This window comes from Rhinolophus hipposideros, assembly GCF_964194185.1.
Source record: "Rhinolophus hipposideros genome assembly, chromosome: 1".
NCBI lineage: Eukaryota > Metazoa > Chordata > Mammalia > Chiroptera > Rhinolophidae > Rhinolophus > Rhinolophus hipposideros.
In genome coordinates, this window is record NC_138047.1 from 36,408,647 (window position 1) to 36,434,037 (window position 25,391).

At 43.4% G+C, this 25,391-nt stretch overlaps 1 protein-coding gene across 15 annotated transcripts in view; it reads left to right on the forward strand.

Annotated features, from left to right (window-relative positions):
* The window catches only part of APBB2 (amyloid beta precursor protein binding family B member 2), a 335,703-nt gene that overhangs the window by 288,971 nt on the left and 21,341 nt on the right, over positions 1-25,391 (forward strand). Inside the window, exon 1 of one of the 15 annotated variants that reach the window (XM_081059390.1) lies at positions 10,165-10,335. The exons of 13 other annotated variants lie outside the window; for them this stretch is intronic. Coding sequence is in view for 1 of the 2 variants with exons in the window: in XM_081059389.1 (XP_080915515.1) it covers positions 21,842-21,954 (113 nt within the window). In the remaining variant the exon portion in view is untranslated. Of the gene's footprint in view, positions 1-10,164; positions 10,336-21,736; positions 21,955-25,391 lie in introns of those variants that run through there. One more of the 15 variants, XM_081059389.1, reaches the window with a different exon arrangement.

A 25,391-nucleotide genomic window follows, 5' to 3' on the forward strand; every position in this document is an offset into this window, starting at 1 on the left:
TTCGGGGAAACATGGTAGTTTCTTGGAAAATATCAATTGAAGGAAGAAAAGAAGGAATTTTTTGCCTTGAAAACTGTGACCCTGGTCGCAAAGGGAAAACTCCTTTTCAGGACCTGATTGTGAATTAGGAGGGCTCTGAGTTTGTAGCCACTTCCTGTCCAGTGTGGTATGCAGTGCTCAGAATGACCAAGAACACCCAGTAAGACGTACGTTCATTTGTGGATAAACAGCATACATGCAGTATTCCACTATTAAGTATTTAAAGCATTTGCATTGTCTAACATCAGACACATAGTGCTTGCAACAATGTGGCATTTTGTTTTTGTTTGCCGACATCTCTGGAAGAAAGAAAATTTTTAAAGTTTGAATCCCAGCCCTGGCACTATTTTATGGGTTCTTGGGCAAGTTATATAACCTTCTCTGTACCTCAGTTTCCTCATCAGATAATAACATTGCCTACCTTCTAGGAGTAAATAGGTTACCCTTGCTAAGAGTTGAGAACGGTGTCTGGCACAGATCTAATAAGTGCACTAGTCCTTTTGTCCCCATTTCTAGTCCTCTCCTGCTGGCTTCTGACCCCTGCAGGCTATGTTTCCAGGCTCTGCCGAGGCTCCGAAGGCTGGAGGCAGGAGAAACCACTCTCCCCTCTGTGGGCCTCCTGGCTGTGGTTCCTCTGGGTGGCCTTGACCCCAGGGCCCTGCCTCTACCGCCTCCTCCCTGGGCCCTTCAGCCTGGGAGTGGTAGGTTGCTTCCTACTCTTGCTGATCTTTGAGTTCCTGACTATCTCCTGTTTGCTTTTTAACTCTTCCATCACCCATGTCACTAATTCCATTAAATTTCCTACTTCAAATATTTAGAACAGTTTTTGTTTTCCTGGTTGTGCCCGGACTGATGAAGACTAGGGGAGCGTTTACTGTCATTGTTGTTGCTGCTATCGTTCTCATTGCCTCATATACTTCCGAGGAAACTGAAGGGAACTGAGACTCAGGAGGTGAAGTGGATTAACCAGAATCCTATGACTGGTGGGTGACAGACCCCAACGTAAAACTCATTTCACTACATCTCTCCTTCTACCAGCCTCTGGATGGGCTGGTGTCTTCCGCTGTAATTACTCTGAATTTACAGTGTATTGCCTTTTGTTTTTGGATTTCCACGTATTGGAAGATCCGTCTTCTCGGACATGTGCTGAGAAAACAGCCATCCTAACAGCCGGTGATTGCTTTTGGAGTCATATACTATGGAAGTTGGGATTGACCTCAGACCTCATGGTGTTTTACCCCAGTGGAGGGTGGAGGTGTTCATGATCATTGATTACAAGCTACAGAAAACAACCTGAGTGATCCTAAGCCAAAGAGGATTTGGTTATCTTCTAGAACCCTGAAGGCAGCAGGGTGGCCAAGCCTTGAGAACAGAACAGGGTCTTAAGTAGTGTCAGGATGAACTTCTGTTTTTCATATCTCTTCTTGGCTTCATTCTTTTCTCTGCTTCATATGGTAGTAAATGACCATGAGCATTTCTTTTCCAGCCAGTCTAAGAGTGCAGCCTCTCAATTCCAAATTCCTGAGGGAAGAGACCCTCCCACACCAGACCAGGAAGGTGTCAGCCAGGGGCCTGTTGTTGCCACATGGGTTTGGGTGATGTGGTATTTCCCAGAAAAGGGGACCAGGACAGATAAGCTAACAAGTGTCCACTAAAGAGCTCATTTTAAGATTTCAAATAACTTAATGAATAGTCATAGTAATAGCAAATGTCGTATTTGGGTGCCTACCATTTGACAGATACAGTGCTAATTACGTTATATCTGGTTTTGTTTGTTTTGTTTTATTTTAATCTTTACAACAGCTTTAGGAGATGAATTTCATTATTTGCCTTTTGTAGATAAGGAGAAGTGGAAGTGAAAATTATGCATTTGTGCAATATAAAGTTGCACAGGCCAACTAAAACATTAAGGATCGTTGCTTCTGGTGGGAATTAAAATATATCAACTCAAAGTGGCAATACTGGTTAGCTAATGCTGATCAGAAGTTATGATTAGTGCCTAAGTATACCTTTGATTAGCAAGAAAAAGCAGTGAGGGGACAAATCAAAGCAGTTTATTTGTACAAGAACTATACCGGGGGTGCCAAAAAAATGTCTACAAGTGGACACTTTGGTCAACGTTGCTCAAGTAGTAGTTCACTGTAATCAGAAGTGTCTGGACGCTGATGGTAACCACTTTGAGCACCTCTTGTAATTGCAGAAGTCAAACATGAATTGTATTCATCTTTTGTTATCGGTATATATTGAGTATTACAATTTTGACACAGTTTTCCTTTCTTCAAATGTGTATACATTTTTTTGGCACGCTCTGTATATTAAAATAAGAGGTCGTTAGTGGCTAAAATAATAAAATGGCTCTTTGGAGTTTAATAGGACTGATTTGGTCCAACCCACTGCTCTTTAAAAATAAGGAATTTTGCTTGAGGTAAGTAATTTAGCTTTTTTTGTGGGAAGTTCCTTCGACTTCTAAGATGATTCAAAGTTCAGAATTACTGACTCAGTCTTCTGACTAAATCAGGAGTGTTTAAATATACATTTTCTACTCAATATGTCATGAATTTGTTTAATTTATCACCAGTGCACTCAGAAGTCATCAAAGTAGACTTTGAGCTGTCAGCATTTGCTTCTCTCCTTCTGGTTAATCCTGACACATCTCATATGTCATATTTTTCTAAATTTCTAAAAATGGGATTGCTTACTGTTAAAATTGATCATTGGGTTGTTGTGTTCCTAAAGGGAAATTATAAAACTTGCTTAAATTATATAGTTTCCCCTCATTTCCGTGAAAAGTGTTCCACATGAGTGGAGGAAGTGGAATCACTGGTCCAGTAGACCATTGATGCTGGAACTTGAGCACACATCAGAATCAGCTGTCACTCTTTATAAAGCATAGCCCGCTGAGTCCTATCTTCAAAGTTTCTGAGTCAGTGTGTCTGGGGTAGGGCCTGAGAACTTGCATTTCTAACAAGTTCCCAAGTGAAGCTAACTTTGTGGAGCACACTTTGAAAACCACTGCTCTAGGCTGAAGAAAGAATTTGCCAAGAATAAGCTTGAATGCTTTCAGTCTTGTCGCTTTAAGAGAAAGCGATGGGGTGACAGATTTAAATAATCATTCTGTTTAGCCAGAAGGCTCCCCTCTTTCCGAGGAAATCAATTTTGGAATACATGAGTTTCCTTTATCTTAAGGGGGAAAGGTAATACAGAGACGAGGAGTTACTATTATGATAACAAAGCTTAAAATTTAGGGCCCCTATCCAGGCCCAATGAGTTCTCATGGTTTTTGCAAAATTTGCAAAAAGAAGATATTTTTATATTCGTTTTCTTAAAGAGGGCTCCAGAAATTGTCTAAGCTTTAGCTCCCACAAAACCTGAATCGACTCTCTAATAATTAATTAGTGTAATTAACTAATATATGTGAAAGGAATACAGTTTGTAACAAAGAGAAGTTTTTTGTAGGTTAGGCAGTCCCCAAGTGCCAGGAATAAGGGTAAGAGGGGACATAAGCCTCATATGTGAGCTTTGTGTAGAACTTTAATTGAATGAGCTCAGTGGGGCATTTAGGCAGGTGAAAATCCAAGTTGATCTTAGTTTGCTCGCTAAATGAAGAGCTTGCTATGTGTGCTATATTTTATTTTCCATTTATTTGCTTTATTTGTGACAAGAGCAGATTTGAAGAATGAGATGGGTTCAAGTTCTGGCTTCACCTTTTATAAATAAATTCACTCATTCTCTCTTGACGTATTTTGTCTCTAAAAAGAAGATGGTATTATAATAATTGCCAACTTAATAAGGCTAGTGGGTAAGAAAATGATAGATATGAACAGACATTTGTTCATATCTGAAGATATAAAATGCTACACAAATGTTAGTACTTAGTAGCTATACAATGCTACACAAATAGTACATTAATAGTTTGTATTAATTGAATGACTAAAGAGCCATTCTGTGAGATCAAAAGTCAGCAAACATTTTTTTGTAAAAGGCTAGACTGTCAATATTCTAGGTTTTGTGGGTCGCCCTGTCTGTCTTAACTACTTAACTGTGCCAGTGTTAGGCAAAAGCAACCCTAGACAAGATATAAATGAACGGGTGTGGCTGTGTTCCAATAAAACAAGGGCAGCTATGCTAGATGACATACCAAAATTGGTTCAAAATTCGGTCCTTCAAAATTAGGAGCTTCCAATTGAGAATGAAGATAAAACAAATACTAGCAATTATAAATGATGTTTTTATTTAAACTCAACACTGAAAGATCAAAGTGCTGACAAATGTTCTCTGCTCTGCTTTCTATAGTCCCTGGATGTAGCTAATATCTCGTTGGAGGATGAGGGCACGTAAGTGGGATAGGGGAGGCAAAGCAGGGATGAGGAAGGAGTCAAGGTTAAGCGCAGCCAAGAGGCAAAACACCAGCTTGTTTCTTTTTATGCTTTCTGGTGCTGTAAGCGGTGATAACAGGGTGAGTTCTCCCCTGGGATTCAGCCCTAATAGCAGATGCATAAGAATGGAGCTTTGTGACCAACAGTGGTTCTATTTTGTAACCTCTTAATTATTATTTTTTTAAGTCACTGATATGCTCAGGTCTGTGAACGTTGGAAAACTGAAATGGACCAAAGGACTTTTAGGAAACTCATTAAAAGATAGTTGCCTGTACATCTGAAAAGGGAAGTGAATCATGAACCATGAACAACGTTGCTATAAACATTCACATACAGGTTCTTGTGTGAACATAAGTTTTCACTTCTTTTGGGTGAATACCCAGGAGTAGGATTGCTGGGTTGTATGGTAATGGTATGTTTAACTTTATAAGAAACGGCCAAACCACTTTTTGAAGTGGCTGTACCATTTTACATTCCCACCGGCAGCATCAGAAAGAGTTTCAGTTGCTCAGCCTCCTCACCAGCACTTGGTGGTGCCAAGGTTTTGTTTCTTTGTAAGTTTTTGTGGTTGCTATTTCAGCATTCTAAACTGTGTAACATGGTAACTGACAGTGGTTTTAATCTGCAATAACCAATAATGATATTGAGCATCTTTCATGTGCTTATGAAAACCATGTATCTTCTTGGGTGAAGTGTCAGTTGAAATTGTTTGCCCATTTGAAAAATCAGATTGTTTGTTTTCTTATCCTTGGCGTTATTCATAATTGCCCCAAAGTGGAAACAACGTAAATATCCATCAACTGGTAGATAGATAAATAAAGTGTGGTCCCTCCATACAATAATGTTCTCAGCAATAAAAAGAAATGAGCTACTGATACACTCAACAGTTATACTAAGTTAAAGCTACAAGGTTCAAAAAGCTGTATGTGATATGATTCCATAAACATGACATGTCAGGAAAGGCAAAACTACAGAGACAGAAACCAGATCAGCGGTGGGTTTGAGGTGAAGGAAAATGCAATGTTTTCCAAGAACTTCCCTTAGCTTCATTCTACCAGCCCCCACCCTCTTACTCCTGCCTCAGCCTTCCCCATGGATTTAGTATCAATTTAAGCTTGAGTTTCTAATACAGAAACACAAACATGATTTTTCTCTAATTTTAATCATGAAAGTTGCCAGATAGCAGGCCTTTCCCTTGGCCCTTTATTTTTATTCCTGGGCGGGCACGAAGATAGCCTGGCTCTGTCCTCCTCCTCAGGCGTTCAGTGCCGCTACACCTCCCTGTAATTCTGCTTTTCAGAGACAGCAAGGTAGAGGGTTGACTAGGGAGATGGTTGAGCAGATGCCCCTTAAGAATTAAATGTTGTCCTGGTTCTATTCTGAGTTATAGAGGGTAACAGTTTATGCTCACCTCCCATCACCTGGCAGTTGGGAACATGAGAACTGTTGGGTAGGGGAGGGGGAGAAGGGTAAGTCAAATCTCTTTATAGTACAGGGAATGCCAGCAAATTGCCCACTGTCTTTGGTCTAGTGGGATGTTCTATCTGCTGAATATTGCATAAAGAAAATGAGCTATGCCCCCTGCATGGGGCTTCGAGATGTCTTCCACATACAAAGATTTTTGTTGTGCACATTTATTATAAATAGCCTTTGTGCTTTATAGGGCAGAACAGGAAGACTCCAGATCATTGGGCAGGAGAACTGTTTTGGGTTTTTTTCAGAATTTTTGTTAGAGTTGAGTCAGAGATACTGTGGTAAAACCTGGAGGTCTTTAGAATAAAGTTGCACCCTTATGTGAGTGCAAGCAAAACTTCTACAATATCTGCTAAGGTTTATGGGGGTATGGGGGATTTTTGTTTGTTTATCCTAAATTCAGGGTGAGTTTCAAATGGCCTCTGAGTTCAAAGCTGCTTTTACCTTTGGGTAAGACAATTAAGGATATTTGTGGACGTGACCTAAGGATAGTTCAAATTCATATTTATATATTTTTCTGGGAGCATGTTTCCTAGGATCAAATTGAAATGTTTTTTCCTATAACGAGTTAGCAGTATGAACATTGTTATGACAATCCTGTGACTTTTTGTTTAATATTTATACTCAGCTAATCAAACAAATTGAAATTGGATTATGGCTGTTACACATTATAGCAGTTATTATCCAGTTTAAATGCAGGTCTGAAGGAAATAAAATTGATTTTTTTCTATGCTACTTGGGGACATCATAGATTATTGGTATGCTGGTTGAATTTTTAATTAGGTTTGTATGGAGGAAAGAAAGATTAGTGGTTGGATTTTTTTTATACTTAATGTATTTTCTTAATGTAAATAAACTGTAATATTTTATTCTAATTAGGGAGTCAGATGATTTTTTTTTAAAGTTTGATGATCTGCTTCCATATTTTTATTTAAAGCATGTCAGGCTTTTAAAGTGGATAATAATTTTAAGGAACATTTTTATTTTTAGAAAGAAGAAAAGAATAATAGAGTAGAATACTATTACAACACTCAGTTACTACAGTAACAGCTACCTTATTTTTCAGGGAATGAGCTGCAGTAGGTACCTGAATGTCACAGATAACCGAACCTATCTTTCTATACACCAAACCTTTTTTTAAAAAATTGCCTTCATTCTGCAAACACGGCTTGTGTGCTTGCTCTGTGGAAGCACCACGCCCAATGCTAGGATTCAGAGTTCATCTAACATAGGGCCTTCACAAAAACAGATGTTTCCATACCACTGACTGCAGAGAATGCAGAGCAATGGGCCAGAGTACACAAAGGCAAGAATGACAAACCCTGGGGAGAAGGGAAAGGCTTCATGGAAGAGGTAGCACTTGATCTGGACCGCGACTCAGAAGTAGGAGTTTGCAAAATAGAAATTTATTCTTGAAGTTGTAAAGGCATTACATGCTGATTGCATGCTTACTTTAAAAGGATGTCTAGAAAAATATTAATTTATTAAATTTGGTCATTATAAAATGTATAAAGCACTTACTGTGTCAGGGAATGTGTTTGCTGCTGAAAATACACTGGGGAAAAGTCCACAAGACCACTCTTAGGTTCTACAGTTTTCTAGTAGGACTCACAGAACTCACTGCAAGCTATTATACTCACACTTATGGTCTATTACAGCTAAAGGATAGAGATTAGAATCAGCCAAGGGAAGAAGTACATAGGGCAGAGTCCAGGAAAGTTCCAGACATGGAGTTTTAGTTATCCTCTCCTCCTGATGTCATGGGCAGCATAACTTTCCCAATGTTGATGTTTGACAATATTCATGGAGTATTGCTAACCAGGGAAGCTCATCTGAGCCTCGGTGTCCAGAATTTTACTTAGGGCTCCATCACGAAGGTATGGTTGCCTGCCCACATGGCTGATCTCAGTCTCTAGTCCCTCCAGAGGTAGAATCGATGCCAAATGACCCAAACCACATTGTGAGACTACCTAGTGTGACCCAAGACCCTCAGGTAAATAGCTCATGTCAGGCATGACATTCCATGGTCTTAGAGATCACTCCCAGAAGCCAAGGGCAAAGGCCAGCCCTCTCTTTGGTCAAGATTGAATTCCTTACTATACAGAAACAAAACTAGATGCTACTATAAGTTTATAAAACTCACCATAAAGTGAAAGGTGACAAGGTCTATGAAGGAAAAGTCGGGTGCTGGGGGGTTGGGGTGGGCTGTACTGCCAGTTAGGATGATTTTCCCCAAGGAAATGGGCTGAGATCCAAAGGATGAGAGGGCTTAGCCAGGGGAGCAGCGCCATGAAGAGCATTTCAGGAAGGAACACGTGGTGCAGAAGCTCTGAGGTGAGAAGTAGCTGGACATGTTCCAGAAACTGGAAGAAGATGAGGCTGGAACAGAGAGAAAGAGGAGGAAATGTGGTTGCACCACTCACTAAAGAGGAAATAGGGACCAGATCCCAAGTGGCCTCAGAGACCCTGAAAATGATTGTGTATCTCCAGTCAATAGGAAGCCATTGTAGAGGTTTAAAGCAGGAGCATGGATGCTCAGATTCCTGGTTTGTTTTTTTAAAGAGACACGTCTGTAGCCGTGAGACTAGCCAATCGGTGACAGGAGTGGAAACAGGGTGACTGTTAGAAGACCATTGCAACCATCTCGATAAGAGAAGACAGCATTTGCGACTAGGGTGGTGGCTGTGGAGTTGGAGAGAGGGGGACAAGTTGGAGAGAGAGGTCAGGTAGAGTTGGCAGGACTTGTCAAGAAGGACTTCCCTACCAAAGACCCTCAACTGTCACACTATATTGTCACCTCTATGGGCATCTGCAGCCCTGTCTGTTCTGTTGCTTCTATTCTGCTATAGGCAGAGAATCAGATAACCAAACCGACTAGAATTATGTGTAAGGAAGGGCAGCCTCTGACAGGTGACAGGTGCAATCCTGTGAAATCAGTTTATACCTCTGGACTTGGTGATGTCTATTCTGGCTGCTGAACCCAAAGCCTCAAACACACCCACACCCACTTCCTATTTGAGCTGTGTTCCAAACAATTGTGCTTGCCAGAGCAGTTCATTATAAACAACTCTTCTAAATAACTGCAGTATTGCTGGTCATAGATTCAGATACATCATGAGTTAAATTAAATCATCCCCCACCCCCACCCTGCCGGCCCCTTTGAAATACAGCCATTAACCAGAAAAGCCTAATGTAAAATTGTCAGCAGAGAGCCTGACACTCAGGAAGAGCTTGAAAAATGTTGAGCAAATGAGTAGATGTTTAATCCTCTTTTAAATCATGAACATCAAAAAGAGTTTCCGGTACACCTGTGATGTATTTTACTAAATCCTGAGAAGACCTCCTAGTTACATACACCCTTGATTTTCCATGTGTGTTTTGTATTTTCTGTTATGAAAACATAACATGGAACTTTGAATATAGCAGAAAGCATATAATAGAAAACATTATGAGGAAAACATTATATGGAACTTTGAATATAGCAGAAAGTATAGATGACGTTCCCTGCTTGTTTCACTTTATTAATTGCTCAATCAAATAGCTTATTCTTGCCCAGAAAAAATTAGAAGAGGAAATACTTTCAGTGCACACACAATATAGTCAGAGACCTTGGATTTTCCTTTCAAATTATTTTGGCCAATAGCGCCAGCACTCTTATTTAAAATGTCGCTTAGCCAACTGGACACTTTTCTGCTTTCATGTATATGAGTTCTCAGCTAGAGATGGCAGTGTTGGGGTGCCAGTGTCATCTTGGCTTCAGGCCAGCGGTAAACAAAAGGTGCCTAAAGAGAGGTGGTGATGAAAAGGTGTGTGGGGGTGAACTACTGTTAAGGGCTTCGTGTAAATTGGCAAGGAATCTGTGAGAAATAGCTAGCTTTCAGCTCAGTTCAAAACTTGCTGCCTGATTGATAAAAACTACACTTGGGCATCGCAGACGCCTTCTGGCTGTGGCTTGCAGTACTGCCCTCCCGCCGCACTCCGTCCATCTCTCACGGATCACGCATTGTCGTGTTAGAAACCAGAAACCCGGGCCCGGGACGTCAACTTTCTAAAGAGGTGCAGTGGAATTAGAATGAACTTCCCAAGTCCTGGGAGTCCAGAAAGGGAAACGTCTGCCATACAATGAGGGTATGGTGGCAGTGGAAACAGTCCATCCTTCTCTTTGCTTGCCCTAGGCCGGCACCTGGCAGCTGTGAGCACCTGGAGGGGCGTGGCCCGAAGTGGGCGGGGCGAGGTCCAGGCGCCTCTCCCGCAGCCAATGGGCGGCGGCGGAGGCGGAGGTGGGCGGGGAGCGCGGGCGGACGGGACGCCGCGAGGCGCGGGCGCCACTCGCTTCAACTCGGGGCCCGCGCGGGTGCTGGCGTGAGCTCCCGGCTGCTGCTGCCGGCGCCCCAGGCTTTGTCCCGGCGCCGGGGGCGCCCTCCCCGCCCAGTGCTGGGAGGCCACGGTGAGGAACGTGGGGAGGGCTTGCGCGTCTTTGTCTGCAGGTGCGGGCAGAGGTAGCGCAGGGGAGGGAGCCGGAGCTCGCTCGCGGGGGGGACCCGCCGGACAAAGGCTGCGCCCTCCCTTCCCCCGAATCAGCGCTTCGCGAGGTGCCGGGTCCCGGGCGACCCAGACGGCTGAGGAGGGGTCTTTCCGCCTCGCTAGAGGGAAAGATGAGGATTGTATGAAGTGGGGGGGGGGACGGGAGGAGTCTTGTGATCCCAGTTTACTGGCGGGCAGAAAGCTGCTCGGTGGTGGCCTGTTCAGATAGATGGTCCGCACTGGGCATTTCTGTTGTGGCCAGTGTTACAGGATTTAGTAAATGAGTGCATTTATCTCATATGACCTCGGGTGAATCACATTTATGTCTCTGTTTGCCTATTAGGAGTGAGAAATAATTGCAAAATCTGGGTCATCCAATTTTTTAAAAATTTTGTTTTATTAAAAGCCGTGTCCTTTGGTGGAGAAATACTGTGCATTTTCAAATAATTTTTGTTATATGATTTAGAATATTGGTGTGACTTCATAGGAGAAAAATGTTACAAATTCCCCCAAATATAGAAAAGCAGCTTGCTCTTGGCATTGAAAAAGGAGTAGTGTTTTTTTTATTTTTAAAGAAAAACATGGTTTAAATATTGCATACAACACTTCATCGGACTCTCGGGGAATATGTATGTGCCTTTTCTATCATCTGTTTTCTGTACGAGTATTGTAATGAGACATGGCTGTCGATTTCCCTAATTAATGTGTTAGCTGTGAATCTTCGTTACTGCCCTGGGTGGGAGAAGGTGGAAGAGGGGGCAAACCATTCCTCTTTTCTTTCTTTTTTTAACTGCAGCTGCAACCTGCCTTTGACTTGTATCATGAATGCTGGGTTCTGACTGCTTTCCTCACGTTCTCTTTTCGGTTTTCTTAGACCATTGAACAGTCAGTCTGTCTTCCAGGCTCGCTGTGACACAAAAGCTGTTTGTAAGTTTTCTCCCTAAAGTTTAGATCTTTTCTACTGCTGCCTTTTAGTTGTTATTTATTTTGTGATTGGAATTTTAAGTGTCCCAAGGCCTTTCTCGAGAAGTTAGAAGCATACTATGAGAACAGCCCTAACTCCGTATTTGTAAATTTTGTCTATAATTTTTTAAAAGTTAACGGCTGTGTTGTCCAAATGTGAACATAAAGGGAGAAAACTTTCCACAAAGCATCAGCCATCATTATTGAAGAAAGGGCCATTGTCGTCCTTGCCGCGGTGAGTGAGCCTCTGAGTGAAGGTGTGGGTGGGCTATGTGCTGGTTTGGTCAGGAACCCCACCTTTCTGACAACTGGTGTACTTATGGGTTCTCCTGTCATTCAAGCAGGTCCTAGCTTTTGAACAATGACAATAATTTATTCAACAAGTATTTCTTGAACACCTACTATGTACGGGGCATTGGCAATAATGATTAAATGGTAAACGTAACAGGTACCTTCTTGTTTTCTTGGAGCTTATACGGTGCTGGCATGCCACTGAGGCGCCAAGAGGATGTTGCTGCTGGCTGCTGCCCTCGAGGTCAGCTGAGCCCAGAGCTTTAGGTGCAAGCAGGTGGGCCGAGGACACCTCCACCCCAGGGGTGGAGGTATTCATCACACCAGTGGGTCCTTGTGCGGTGTAATCGGCTTCTTGAACCTGCTTGTTTTGATCACCGGTACCTGTCAGGAAGGCCGGAAACTGAGCTCTAAGAGTTTGAACAGTGGCTTTGTCTATTTGGATGTGGTAATTCCAGTCTGTTTTGAAAACTATCAGTTATGCAGTCTCCTAGTCTCACCTCAACAGCTTTCATCGTCAACAACCCCTCAGGGAAATGAATTTCATTCTTTACTACTGACTGAGCAAAGCTTTACATCTGTCCACAGTTTGTCAAGTGTGAAGAGGCGACTCCTAGGTTTAGAGACCTGGAACACAGTTGGAAACCCGTTTAATCTCTACTTTTCATGCGTTTGGGGGAGTGTACTGATGACACATAATTTCTTACTAGTCTGGGTTTTCAGACTTTTCTACAAATCCCTATGGTCACATGAAAGCATACTAAATAGTAGTATAACTTGTTCTTTTCTAAATGCCTATTTTAAAAATCCAATTGTAACGTGTTTGAGAAATTCTTAGACCTTTGGATTTCTCAGGCCCTAACATACTACCTGGCATAGGATGAATTGTTGAATGGACAGATGAATGACTGTAGATGAAAATATTTCATTTTCTATCTTTAGGGTTTAACTATGATCATCACACGTATTTGATATTCAAAATCTATAATTTGCTGTTTGGTAAATATGGAAGATCCGTGTGTCAGGCATCTCGTGAGGTACATGAGGAAATGAGAAAGGCAAGCTTCAGAGAGGCAGGAGATAAGTCAGAAAAACAATTCATAAGCAAGATGATACAGATTAGAATACGTGCCATGAAGACAATCAACAGCCCAATGCCACAGAGAGGAGTAGCTCAGTGGGTAAAGGGGCCACCAAGAGGCAGCCCATCTTAGGAGTTGACATTTGATTTTGGAGGTTGAAAAACCAGGCATATGGGGAGCAAGTAGGAAGGTCTGAGGAAAAAGGAGTGCTCAGTACGTTCAAGAATCTGAAAGGAGGCCGTCATGGCTGGAACCAGGAGCAAGGAAGCCAGTGTCTGCGCTGGAATGGAAGGGGTAGGTGGGAATAAGACCCTACAGGGCTTCTTGGCTATGGTTGAAGGGTTGGGTTTTCTTGTTAATGCCACGAGAAGCCTTTGAAGGGTGGGAACCAGGGAAGTGCCGTGATCTGGTTTATTTCATTAAAAAGATCTCAGTGAAAGCTGTTAACGGGGAATGGATGTGGGGAACAGAAGTGGAAACTGGGGGACCATTTAGCAAGTCCTGGTCCAGGAAAGATCAAAGTAGTGGCAGAGGGGATGAAGAGAAGCAGTTCGTGGAGATTTAACAGGCAGGACTGAGTGTAGAAGATGCAAGGAGAGGATTCTAGGACCATACCTGGAATTTTAGATTTATTGTTTATTTCTGTTGGAAATACATATTAATAGAAATAATGACTATATAAGGACAGTTAAGCAGTGGAGCGACTCACTTTCCATTTGTTATATCAGGACCTTGACTTAATTTTGTTTTATTCTCCAGTGTGAATGAGCAAACATATCCAGTGGAGTGCTGTGCATTTGGCCATTTTTCTGAGACATTTTCACTCTTCAGTGCCCTGACTATCCTTCTCAACTAGTAATCACACCTTTGAGTACTTTCTTTGTTTTGTCATAAAACTGAAGGATCAAAGTAAGAAAGAAGACAGGTTTAAGCTTTAATCCATATGGAATAAACTCCACCTTTGCTCCTAGTTTTATAAGAAACCAGTGACAGTTGCATTTGAAGTTATTTCACATGCAACATCCTGCATGATTCCAACAACTGATACTTTTATTTATTGTCCTAAATAAAACTGTTTCATATGTATTTTAACTCAGAAAGAGTAAAATTCCTAGTAACTCTGCAGGAAATTCACTGAGCATTTTGTGAGCTAGAAAAGCCATTTCCTTGTGTCTATAAAGTAATGAAATATTTGGTTTCTGATGGGATTTGTTCCACCCTCCTTCTATCTTTAAGATTTATGTACTTGAAAGCTTACCGTGTCTTTATCAGGGAACTTTTCTTTTAAAACCAAATTTAGTTTGGTCTTGCAAAAAAATATTGATGAAATATTTTCTGCAGTCAGAATTTTAGGCAGATGCAAAGGGTCAGAAGTGACTGGGGCTGCCAGCCCTTTTGATCTGGAAGCCTGGACTGGTTACCTTGGAACATGTAAGCTTTCCTGGGGAATGAATAAATTATGACAGTTAAAATAATTACGACAGAGGGAAAGCAGCTGCAGAGAGCACAGTTGACAGTTGGGGCTGATTTGGCTTGATTCTGTCATGTCAAAGCATACATCTGTTTGCCAGGTTACATGAAAATGCTGTTTTCAAGGAGTTGTGTGTTTTGTTTTTGTTTTCCTTCCTCTGTCTCCCTTACACAGTCTAAGAAGAGTCATAGTCTGCTAGTGACCTTCTTGAAATAAAGTGACAGGGGCAGAGCTCCGTATCGATTCTGGTTCTCATGTTGGACGACCATAAAAGATCTCAGTTAAGCAGAAGATATTTTGGTTCTCAAGAAGTTGCAAATTAGGAGAGCTCTTATTCCTGCATCTAGCTGGCCCTGGAGTTTGTCACCTGCAACAAGGATTATTCCAACATGTTGGCCAGTCGCACTAAGTTTAATGCACCCTTGTTTTAATGCTCTCCTTTTTTTGTAGCACAAAAGCAGTCATGGACAATCATAAGTGAATGATATGACTGTGTTCCAGTGACACTTTATTTATAAAAACAGGCACAGTGCAGATGGTTGTGATCTGGGGCCATAGTTTGCAACCCCTGATTTAAAGGATCTAAATGGACCCCACAGGGACAACTGAAATAGAGACCGTGTTCTTTGGAAGTAAGAAAGCTCTGTCACCTTTGGCCAGCTTTGCAGTGTTCTGAAAGCCAGGCCCTAAAGAGAATTCCTGGAGGAGGTTGGGCTCTTTGGGGCACTTCTGTGGCAAACCATTATTTGAACCTCCCAAGCCCACATTTGAGCTTCTTCCAAGATGGTATGTTTATTTGTCAAATATGAACAAATATGGACAATAAAAGGAAGGTAAACTCAGACAGTAAAAATAGGATGCTTCCATGATGGGATTGCGGCTTTTTTTTTTTTTTTAAGATTTCTTACCATATTTTATGGAAAAGAAAAAGGATGCTGAAAAAGGAGACAAGCTGCATATAATATAAGTAACCTTAGTGAATAGGAAAGATGTGTATTCTTTCTACCTGTATCAAGAGATTAATTCTTGCTAAGATAGCGTCGTACCCCTGCGGGAGTGCCGCGGTGCTCTGGGCTGCCTTCCAGTGCTGCTCTTCCTGCTTCTCTGCCTCAGTGTGATGAGAATGCGTTGTCGGGATCTTTTCCCTAAATGATACACAAAGCTTTATTTCTCTTAGAGCACAAATATAAGGAAAATTATCTGGGGAGTTGGTAAAGCTTGATAGAAATCAATATACGAGGGAAATTTATATATTGATTTCTTTAGGAGCAGGAGAGCCATTTTTCATTTAGACAGATGTTCTGAAGAAGGAATCTAGTTAGGGGTTCTGGAAATAATATTATTGTTTCTGCTGGAGATGATCAGAGCATAGATTTGCTTTGCTTTCGAATAGAGTCACGAGAGATTAATAATCTTCTCAGAACTCGCCTCCTGCCCATTCAGATGAAATATATGTTTTAGTAACATTGTTTCAAATGACATGAAAACGGAATATGAACTCAAGTCATTTTTAAAGTGCTATCTGCGATTAATAGTAGCAGGAGAGAAAGAAATCCAGCCAACTCCCTATTATTCACTGCATTGTTCCCTTAGGTTCTTACCAGCATGACCAGGAAATAAGGGGAAAGTCCTTCGATTGCCCTGTCCAGTTATTTATTCGGTCATTCAAACATACTTACTGATTTCCTACTGTGTGCCAGGCAGTGACAAGTGAACAAGGCAGAAAGGTCCCTGCTCATACGGACTTGACGTTTTTGTGGGGGAGAAGGAAGGACAGACACTAAACAAACGAGCAAGGTAGTTTTACGTGACAGTGAGTGCTGGCAGTGACTGGGTGGTCCAGAGGGTTCTTCGGGAGGTGATGACGATAAGGAGGGGTCCTCCATGGAAGGCCTGGGGGCATAAGCGAGTCAGGCAGCAGGAAGAAGGAGCTCCAAGGCAGAAACAGGCTGTGCGCTTGTTGGAGAACAGAAGGAGCCCAGAATGTGGCTGGGGGCCAGGCAGGAAGTGAGGTCAGAGAGAGAGATGGGGGTTTGGGGCAGGCGTTCATAGGGAAGCAACAGGGTAAGAGACTGCTCTGGAAAGGATGACATCCTCAGTCTTTGCCTGGGAAAGTTATTTAGACCAAACACAGCACTTAGTTTTTATAACCAGGTCCAGCAGTGGTGGAAGCAAGAATCCAGTAGGGACAGAGACAGGAGTAAGCTGTCCCTCTTCATGGAGGGATGGGGTCTTGAGGAGCTCATTAATTGGGAGGGAGCCAGGCTTAGGTGCCAGGTAAACCCATAACACAGCACAAAGGAGAAGAGACCAACCAGGCAGACTTGTGTTCCATTTGTGTGGGTCCACCACTTTCTAGCTGTGGGGGTTTTGCACATGTTTACTTAAATTCCCTGAGACTTAGATTCCTCATTTGTAAAACGAGTCATGAAACGCTTCCCCTGCAGTGTTTCTGTGTGGCTTGGCCACAACGTGGGTCAAGAACGGAACCAGGCTGGGTAGCAGATTCGATACATGGGAGCTGCTACTGTTATTTTGATTAGCAGTCAGTCACCCTAGTGTTGATGTGTATTTCTGCTTCGGTACTATTGAGTTTGGAGAGTATCAAACTCTCCAAACTATTGTATCTACATGGAAGTTTCCAAAATTCAAATGAAGGCCAAGTATCTTGGCTTTTTGTGTTATTTACACTAGTACTCCTTCTATCTGCACAAAGAAATGGGAAGTGACTATATTTCTATGGTGATAGTCCTAAATTCTCTTGAGAATTGAGAAACCCACATGAGAATGCGCCTTGCCCACAAGAGGCCCTCCACGTGGCTGGGTGCGTGGAGTTGAAGAGAATGCACCAGGCTCGCCGTGATTTTAACCAGGAGTCTTGCCTGTTCCTTGCCAGTGGTGTGCCCTCCTGGCACTTCTTGCATGGAAACCACTTTCCCAGTGTGGAGAGCTGTCATCTGCCCTTCTCTGTATCGAAGTCTTTAAACATTCACACATCCCTGTCCCTTGTTGGATAGAACCTTCTGGGTAGCAAGTATTTTTGCTTTGCTTTGCTTTGCTTTGGTTTGGTTTGACCCTCTGAATTTTCAGGAAGGAATCCAGCACATGGTTTCACAACTCGGGTATAAGTTACATAATTTTATCTTTTGATTATGCCCTAAACTTGACACCGTGAAATCATAACACGGCATGAGGTATTTCTCACTTGACAACTAAATATAAGTTGTGAGTGTATTCCCTTTTCACTCAGATAGTCAAAGAAGCAAGGTTGTTGGGTGTTGTTTTTTTTTAACTGTAATAGAAAACAGGTAAGAGCAGACACTCTCTTCAAAGATGGACTTTTAAAAACTCGTTTCCTGGTTGCTCTGAAATACCCTTTTCTTCCTCATTAGTAAGCTGAGTGGTAACTATTGTGTCTTCTCCCCATCCGCATGAGAAGGTCCTTTGTTTTGAAGAATGTCCCTTGAATTACAATAACCTCACACCACTTTACATCCTCAGCTTCACACTTAGTCCTGCTGGAACTCGGACTCCCCTCGCAGGTGTAGGCTGTGCAGTGCTGGGGGCAGGGACAGGCAGGCAGGAAGGGAACTTGCTTTGCAAAGTAAGGCACACTTGGTCAGAGATGGTTGTTTCTGTCGCCGTTCGGTCCTGGGAAGGACAGAACCTTTTCCTGAGTGGAATTATCTGAAACTCACCAGACACCAGATGGTACATTTGCTTGAAATCAAAATTCAGTTTAGGTCAGAGGACTTTCCACTTTCAGGGTGTGGTTGCTAAGGGGGTCTTACAAATGAATTTGAGGAATTGTTAAATCGTTGCCCCCACCCTCCTAAGAGTGTACATAAAATTCTAGGTCTGTGCACATTTCTTTCTGGAGTGTCTTCTTCAGATTCCAAAAGATTCATGACCCAAAACAGGTCAGGAAGCTTCCCCTCAGCTGATTGCTTTCCTGCTTAGCAACAGGCACAAATCCACACTGCATGCTGTCATGCTGTAAGGTGCGTACCACTGTTATTTCCATTTTGCAGATCAGGAAACTGAAGAACAAAGAGGCTGAGGGCCTTGACCAAGGGCAAACAGCTAATAAATGCCAGGGACAAAAAAAACAAAAATACTTGAAGCTGTGGGGGACAATAAGCTGTTAGGTTCAGGAGTTGGCTTGAGTTTTTGTGACATCAAGTTTTAGTTTTTTACTTCCTTGTCACTCACTGGAGAAGGCTGGCCTGTGCTGGTACTCAAAAGACCCCCAGTGGAAGACAAGCATCAAATAGGAGCACAAAGCAGTGAGTTCTGCAAAAATGGAGCGAGAAGCACAGTGGTAAGTCTGCTTTCTGAGCTCAATTTGTGAAAAGGAGACGCTTGTGTGGTTGTGTGTTGTGTAAGAAGTAGGTAGCTGTACTGGGAATTGGGAAATGCATCCTCTTCCAAAAGCTGGAACAGACATTGTCATTCTGGTGTGCTATTTATTTTGAGGAATTTCCTATTCATTTGTATGACCAGTTACACATGCCAAGTAGTTCTGTTATGTCAGGCTTATTTTAATGAAAACAATGCCAGTTACTCCCACATTCATTTTCCCAGGAAACAGCCACTGAGAGCATGCTGATCAGGCGGCCTTGGGTGTACGGCTGGTGTAGAATTAATCCTGGGGTTTAGTTCTTCCCACTGGTATCTTGTACAGTGAGAAGAGAGTAAGCTTGTGCCTGACTCTAAATTTAGCCTTCTCCGCTCCCAGAATGTACGTCTCGGGCAGAAGCCAAGCTTTGGGCTGATGTTTTTTCCCCAGCAAATGTGTAAGGTGTCAAATCGCTAGAGCAGCTGCCACTGTGACTCTTCTGCATTTTTTAAAATGACATTTCAAAGATCACTCTGAAGTCCCTCTTTATGGCTAGTTTTCACTTTGACACTTAAATCCAGCGGTGTCTATTAACCTCAAAAGAACTAACCTGGTTAACAGTTTGCGGTGTTTCTCTGAGTTCAGCCTTCAGGGAAAAGCACAGTGGCTACATATCAGTGTTATTAAGTGAATCACTAGTAATGGGTCTGATTTAAAATAGCCAAGGCTCCAATAATAATTATACACAAAAGAAACAGATAATATTCTTAGTTCAAAAGAAACAGATAATATTCTTAGGTCTCTAGATGGAAGGTTATTGGGCAGTGTTTTTGCCATACACACACTAGGCATAAGCTTTCTATTTAAGAATAGAAATTATAAACATTTGGTATATATCACGAGCTCCTCAAAGCAATGCTACCTACTCATTCTTCTTTGTATTATGGAAAGAGTCAAAGGACTTCGATCCTTGTCTGACACAAATCTGGGCACTAGGCAATTCCTAGACCATCTAATCTGAGATGAGAAGCCCAATGCTCGGGGAACTCAAGTGACTTGCCTAATGTTTACCAACATTAGACTAAAATCCAGGTCTTTGGCTCCTTTGCTGACGAGCTGAATTGCCTGCAAAGACTAACTTTAATGTGGGGCCGAGGCAGTGCACGGGGATCTTGCGTGGGAGGTTATGGCCCGCGTTGCGTGGTCAGTGGTGCCCGGCACATCCAGGGAGAGGGCCACAAATCCTTCCCCAGGTAACCTCCCTTCCTGGGAGACATTTGATCTTAAATGCTGCCCAGGACAACCCGGCTGAGACATGATACCGGCCATGACTTAGTGGTAATCGCTGTAACGACGCAGGTTATTGCACTTGGTTACATGCCAGGCACTCTCTTGCACCATCTCATTTCATTCTGATAATTGCCCTGAGCCAGGTGTCCTTATCCGTTTTTCACTGGTGAGGAAGCAGGTTCCAAGGGGCACAGCATCTAACAACGTGCCCGGCACATAGGAGGAGCCCAGGAAAAAGGGGAAGTGATGTACCCAGAGGAGCACAGCTACCAGCAGGATTTGAACAAGCTCTGTCTATTTACTCAGCCTAACGGGCCTCTCTTGGGAATATTCAGCCGCCTTCTCCCTCTCAAAAGTTCACAGGCCAAGGAAAGGGAAGAGCTCACATCCCAGGTTCCTTGCCAAAGCCTTTGCCCCTGTCTTGAACATCTGAGACATTTGGGAGACAAACCATGAGATGGATCTGCAGGCCTGTGAAGAAGTGTCGCACACCCCTCGTGTGCGTGCTAGGACGGCGGGAATGAGAGAGGCCTGAGACCCCCTCAGACCCTGACCTTCCAGGTACTAGCTGTGTGACCTTGTCGAGTTCTCAGTCTCTCGGAACTTGTCTCCTTTCCAGCAGAACAGTAGTACTGACCTTGTCAGGTTGCTGTTCGGGCAGCGCAGAGCCAGAGCTCAGTGAAGGGTAGTTGTTGCGGACGTGACCAGTCGTCACGTGTGTCACAGTGCTGCTCACCTGTGCTTCGGGGCATGCGCAGCACACTGGTTTCCCTCAAATGCTCAGGTAGATATTTACCCATTCGGATTATAAAAGTCAAATGGCACTTATTTATAGTAAATAATATAATGAAGCAAATATAATGAAATGAAATCCTCCATAGTCCCTCCTTCCAGTAACAGTTGACTGTCTGCGTGTTATGTTCCAGACTTTGTACTATGCATATAGCAAAATACACACTCAAACTTTGATTTTCGTATGAGGCCATATATCTGTGGCTTGGATTGTTTGCTGGTTGGGTTTCCCCCACTTAGTACTATTTCATGGTCATTGTTCTCTATCAGGATGTATCGCTCTGCCCTTCTGCTTAATGATTAGGGCTTCACTGCCGGGTGTGCTTGCTATTTCACACCCTGATTGTAGCTCTCGTCTCGTCTCCGCAGAGTCCTGCTGGCTGCTCCCTGCCCCTGGCCGCAGGGCACCTGAAAGAGCAGGTTTCTGTGGAAGTTGGGTTTCTTCCTTGCCTGCTTGTGACCTGGTGCTCCCGCCTCTGCAGTCCAGTTGCTTTATGTGTAATGCGTGCATGCAGCCGACTCGGCTCTGTTCTCATGCCCTTTGGAATTGGCCGGGACGGGACCAGAAGGGGGTGGTGAACACTCTGGTTCAGGAGGTTAACTGCCTTCCTTAGGGTCACCCTGGCAGCTCAGAGCAGCGCTGGACAGAGAACTCTAAGTGTTCGGTGCAAGCCACGAATTGCTCTCGGCTTCTCTCCACATCCCACTCCTCTCTTTCCAAGCACATCTGTTTCCTCACACTTTTGAGCTTTCATTTACTGGCACTCCTACTCCCCCACCTCTACCCGTGACCTTCTGCTTTGTCTCCACTCCCTCCTGCTCTGTTGCTCTCTCCTGATGCATTTCAGGAAAGTACCGAGGTTGTAATGTTGTAGCTCTATTAATAGAATGTCAGGAGTGTTAGTAAAACAGGTAAGGCTGTTTCCATGTCATTGTTTCCATATGGTTTTTATTGGGAACAGGTGGAGCTGGAAAATGAAGATAAGTGCTCTGCCACTGTTGACTGCAAACGGTTTCCTGTATTGGACTGTGATATTTTCAGCTCGCTTACCTCCCCTGGCTGATATGTTGCCTCTAAGCTCAGCTGGCATCTCCTGGCTTCATCATAACGTGGCTCAAAATACACACTTCTGTGTAAGAGTTCAGCTGAACTAAGCACTGAACGGTTATTAATTGCAGCCAAGTTGGGAAATAAGATGGGATGTCAGTGCTCAGCGTTGCCGTTAATGGGACTGTTTTATTGACTGGATGCGTGGGAATGCTAACGTGTTGTTTCTGCTCTGTTCCCTCATGCCTTCCTGGATTCAGAGAGAGGTAACCAACCGCTTTTCACTTCTCCCCCTCCCGGTGTCCGTGTCTGCCCAAGCTCACTTGCTTTCTTCATGCCGTGTTACTGTCATCACAGCCACCATTGTCTTTGAAAGGCAGAAGTTTGTTTTGTTTAACTTTTTCTCATCATTCTTACGTGTCCCACATTATTTAAAACAGAGTATGGAATTGCATCTGGGTCCCTAATCCTCTGTTGCTTTTCACCCTGTTTGGGAAGGTGATGGGCAGTGTGATTGAGTATAATAGGAACTTGGTCACTCTCTGTAATGGCTGAGGAAAGCCTAATCATATGCTAGGGAGTAAACGTGATGATAATACTTAGGTTATGTACCATGTTACACAAGGAGGCTTTTCATGCGTCTTGAAGAATTGATGTTAGGACTTGCTTACATTATGTATTCTCTAAAGTTCTGTTGGTAAGGTTTAGCTATAGGCTAATATCTAGAAGGACTGACTCATTTCAATCCCAATTATTAGCCAAAATATATGGAATTCTTCTCCTTTCGCACATCTAGAAGAACATAACTATGGAAAGCATATAATTCTAAAGAGAAAGGCATTTATGCCTCAGATGTGTGCATTTCCAGGGTGCTGAATGCCAGCCTGCCCGTGTGACTGACTGGGGGCTTTGAGCTCCACTGTTCTGTAGCTCTGTCACTTAATAAGAGCTCCATTGTTGATGGAAGAAGAAAGTTTGGAAATTTTCCTCCTTGGAAGAATGACTGTGGTTACTGGTGGGCCACGTAGAGACGTAGAGGCAATCTCCTCTTTGCGTTGTTGGAGTCCATCTCAGGTAACCCCCCGCCAGCTTAAGGCTGAGCTGTGTCCAGCTGGTGACCATTTTCCTCCCTGGGGATGAGCTGCTGTCTGTCCTCAGAGGTAAAGATGGAAAAGGACATAGCATAGACTGGGTGGGGAACACTTTCCAGATCGCTGCTCTAGCTCCAGTGGGTATAAGAGAATTGGCGAACTTGACCTTGGGAGGCGGTGCAAGGATCTGGAGAACGAAGTCTCCCTCATCTAAAGTAACTGAGCGCGGTCATCTAAAGTAAGAGTAAAGTAAGACAGTAAGACTAGGGCTTACTGTGTGAGCCAATGGTGAGGATATTTTTAGATGTTTGCTAGTTCCTACCCTCAGGCCTGCCCATTGAGTAGCAGTTGCTCTGAATATTAACTGTAACATTCTGTTCTAGAGAGGGCTACCCATTCTGGTCTGCCCAGGGCCACCTGAGTTATTTGCTTGTGGTAGAAGTTCAGAACTGCTGTTTGCATAGCCTGTGTGGTCTCATGCAGGTACCTGGTGAAGGATTCCCTGTGGAGAATGGGTGTTTACCCAGGTGATAAATTCCTGGGATGCACCTTTTAGAGTTTAAGAACTTAGTATCTTCTTAAGCTTGCAAGGAAGGAAAAAGAGAGTTTCCCAAGCTAGAGCCTGAGCTTTGTGAAATTAGTGGTGCCTGCATTTGGTGCATGTGCCACTGGGTAAAATTTAAAAAACAAAGTCTCGTGTGTGTGTGTGTGTGTGTGTGTGTAGTGTGTGTGTGTGTGTGTGTGTGTGTGTAACCCGCTGGATTGGCCGCCTAGGAAGATGACATTTCTCAGCCCCCTTCTCCCTCTTCCTTTCTCCCACCCCCAATACAAGATTTTCAGAGTACAATCAGAAAATACGAGCAGTGCGGCAAAGAAGAGCAGGCAGTCTTGAAACAGGACCCGTCCTCCCTCCAGGCCCTTTGCAGTTGAAACAAAGAGGAGAGAGAAAACACTTTATCAGAAAGTGCTAGATGCAGGATGATGGGGTGAAATCTCTCTGCTGCTGTTTTGTCCTTACTTGCAGCTGAGGCCTGGCCCTGCAGTAGTAACGACTGTAGACTGGTGACTTACGGATAGCTTCTCAGAAAGGTGAGCCTGGAGCAAAGGGCCGTTAAGTACATTCAGCAGCTCTTAGTGCAACTCATATGAGTGCAAATGGCTATTAAAGCATCTTTCATGGGTAAGAAGACAGTATTTCTAAGCAGGCGTTTTCTTTGATTTCTTTTACCACATTGTTAGTCATAACTACCGTTCATCAGAAGCCTATCACGCGCCACCCGTGACAAATCCCCAGCATCAAATGTGTGCTTGACCTGAGCACATACGGATTCTGTGAAAGAAGGTATCAAGTTGTGGAGATGTAGTAAGAAACACTGACCGAGGGGGTTTGGGGAGAGAGTGCGTGGAAGGGAGTCTAGTAGAAAGGAAGGGAGAATTATCGCCAGACGAGTCTGCACTGTCGTGTAGCTGACAAGGTCCGCTCGTCTGGGGTGCTCCAGAAAGCAGAGCTCGGTCCCACAAGCAGTAGTTACAGGGAGGTGACTTTCAGTTCAGTGTTTAGAAAAAATACATTTTGGCTCACCAGAAACATTCCAGCAATGGAACAGACTGATTCATTAAGTGAGATCTCATATCACTGAAATATTCTAAGTACCACCTGTCCGGGCTGCTGTAGATGCGAGTCTGAAATGTTAGCATAGGTAACCAGTAAGAGGTCTGTAGATGCCTCCTAGAATCCTTTCAGGAGGACAAACACATAAGCAAATTCCATTTACGTAAGAGAGTTACAGGGGAGAGATTTAGGGAAAGGGTGAGTAGTTCTACCTTGGCTATTTTTTGATAAAGCATACTTGAATAAAGAATTGTTCATTCGTTCCATAAAGATGGGTTAAGCCCTTACAAGGTGATTAAAATGCTGTTCAACTGGAACAATAAAAGCAACCTTTTGTACTTTTTCTTTGCTATTAAGAAATTTGAAGCTGTCATGTAAGGTGTCTTAGCACTGACCTTTTTCCCTGGCAGAACTCGAGGCTGGTTCTCTGGGGGAATTACTATGGGGAGAACAGCAAGAGGAGAGGAACGAAAACAGTTGGACACACAACGGCTCAGTAAACAAATGGTGAAAGGTAGTTGATTCCTGGTACTCGCTCCTGGTACTGTTTGCAGAAGAGACACAAGAAGCAATAGCTATAAATGTTCCACTTCCTGGATTATAAAAGAAACCCAGTGACTCCCATGACTTCAAGAAATCAGTGGGATGAAACTCCATGTGTGGGGAGTAAGGGACCCCACCAGCACCTCTTTTAGCAAATGGCTCCTGTCCCAGTGTTGTAAATGGAGTGAGCTGGAGCAAAGGATAAAAATGGTTCCTGCTGCTGAGTGTCAGGCAGAATGTCTCAGACAGACAGACTGCTAGAAGAATTTTTTGGAAAAGACAGGACATGTGTTGTGACTGGGCCTCAGAGATCATTTGGGCCAGCTCTGCTTTTGTAAATGGGCATACTGAGGCCCTGGAGGTGCATGAGCACTGGGGCGCCTGGTCATTTAGGGGTGGCACAGAAGTCCTTCTCAGCTCTCTGAGATGGGACACTCTCGGTGCGGCAGAAGCCAGG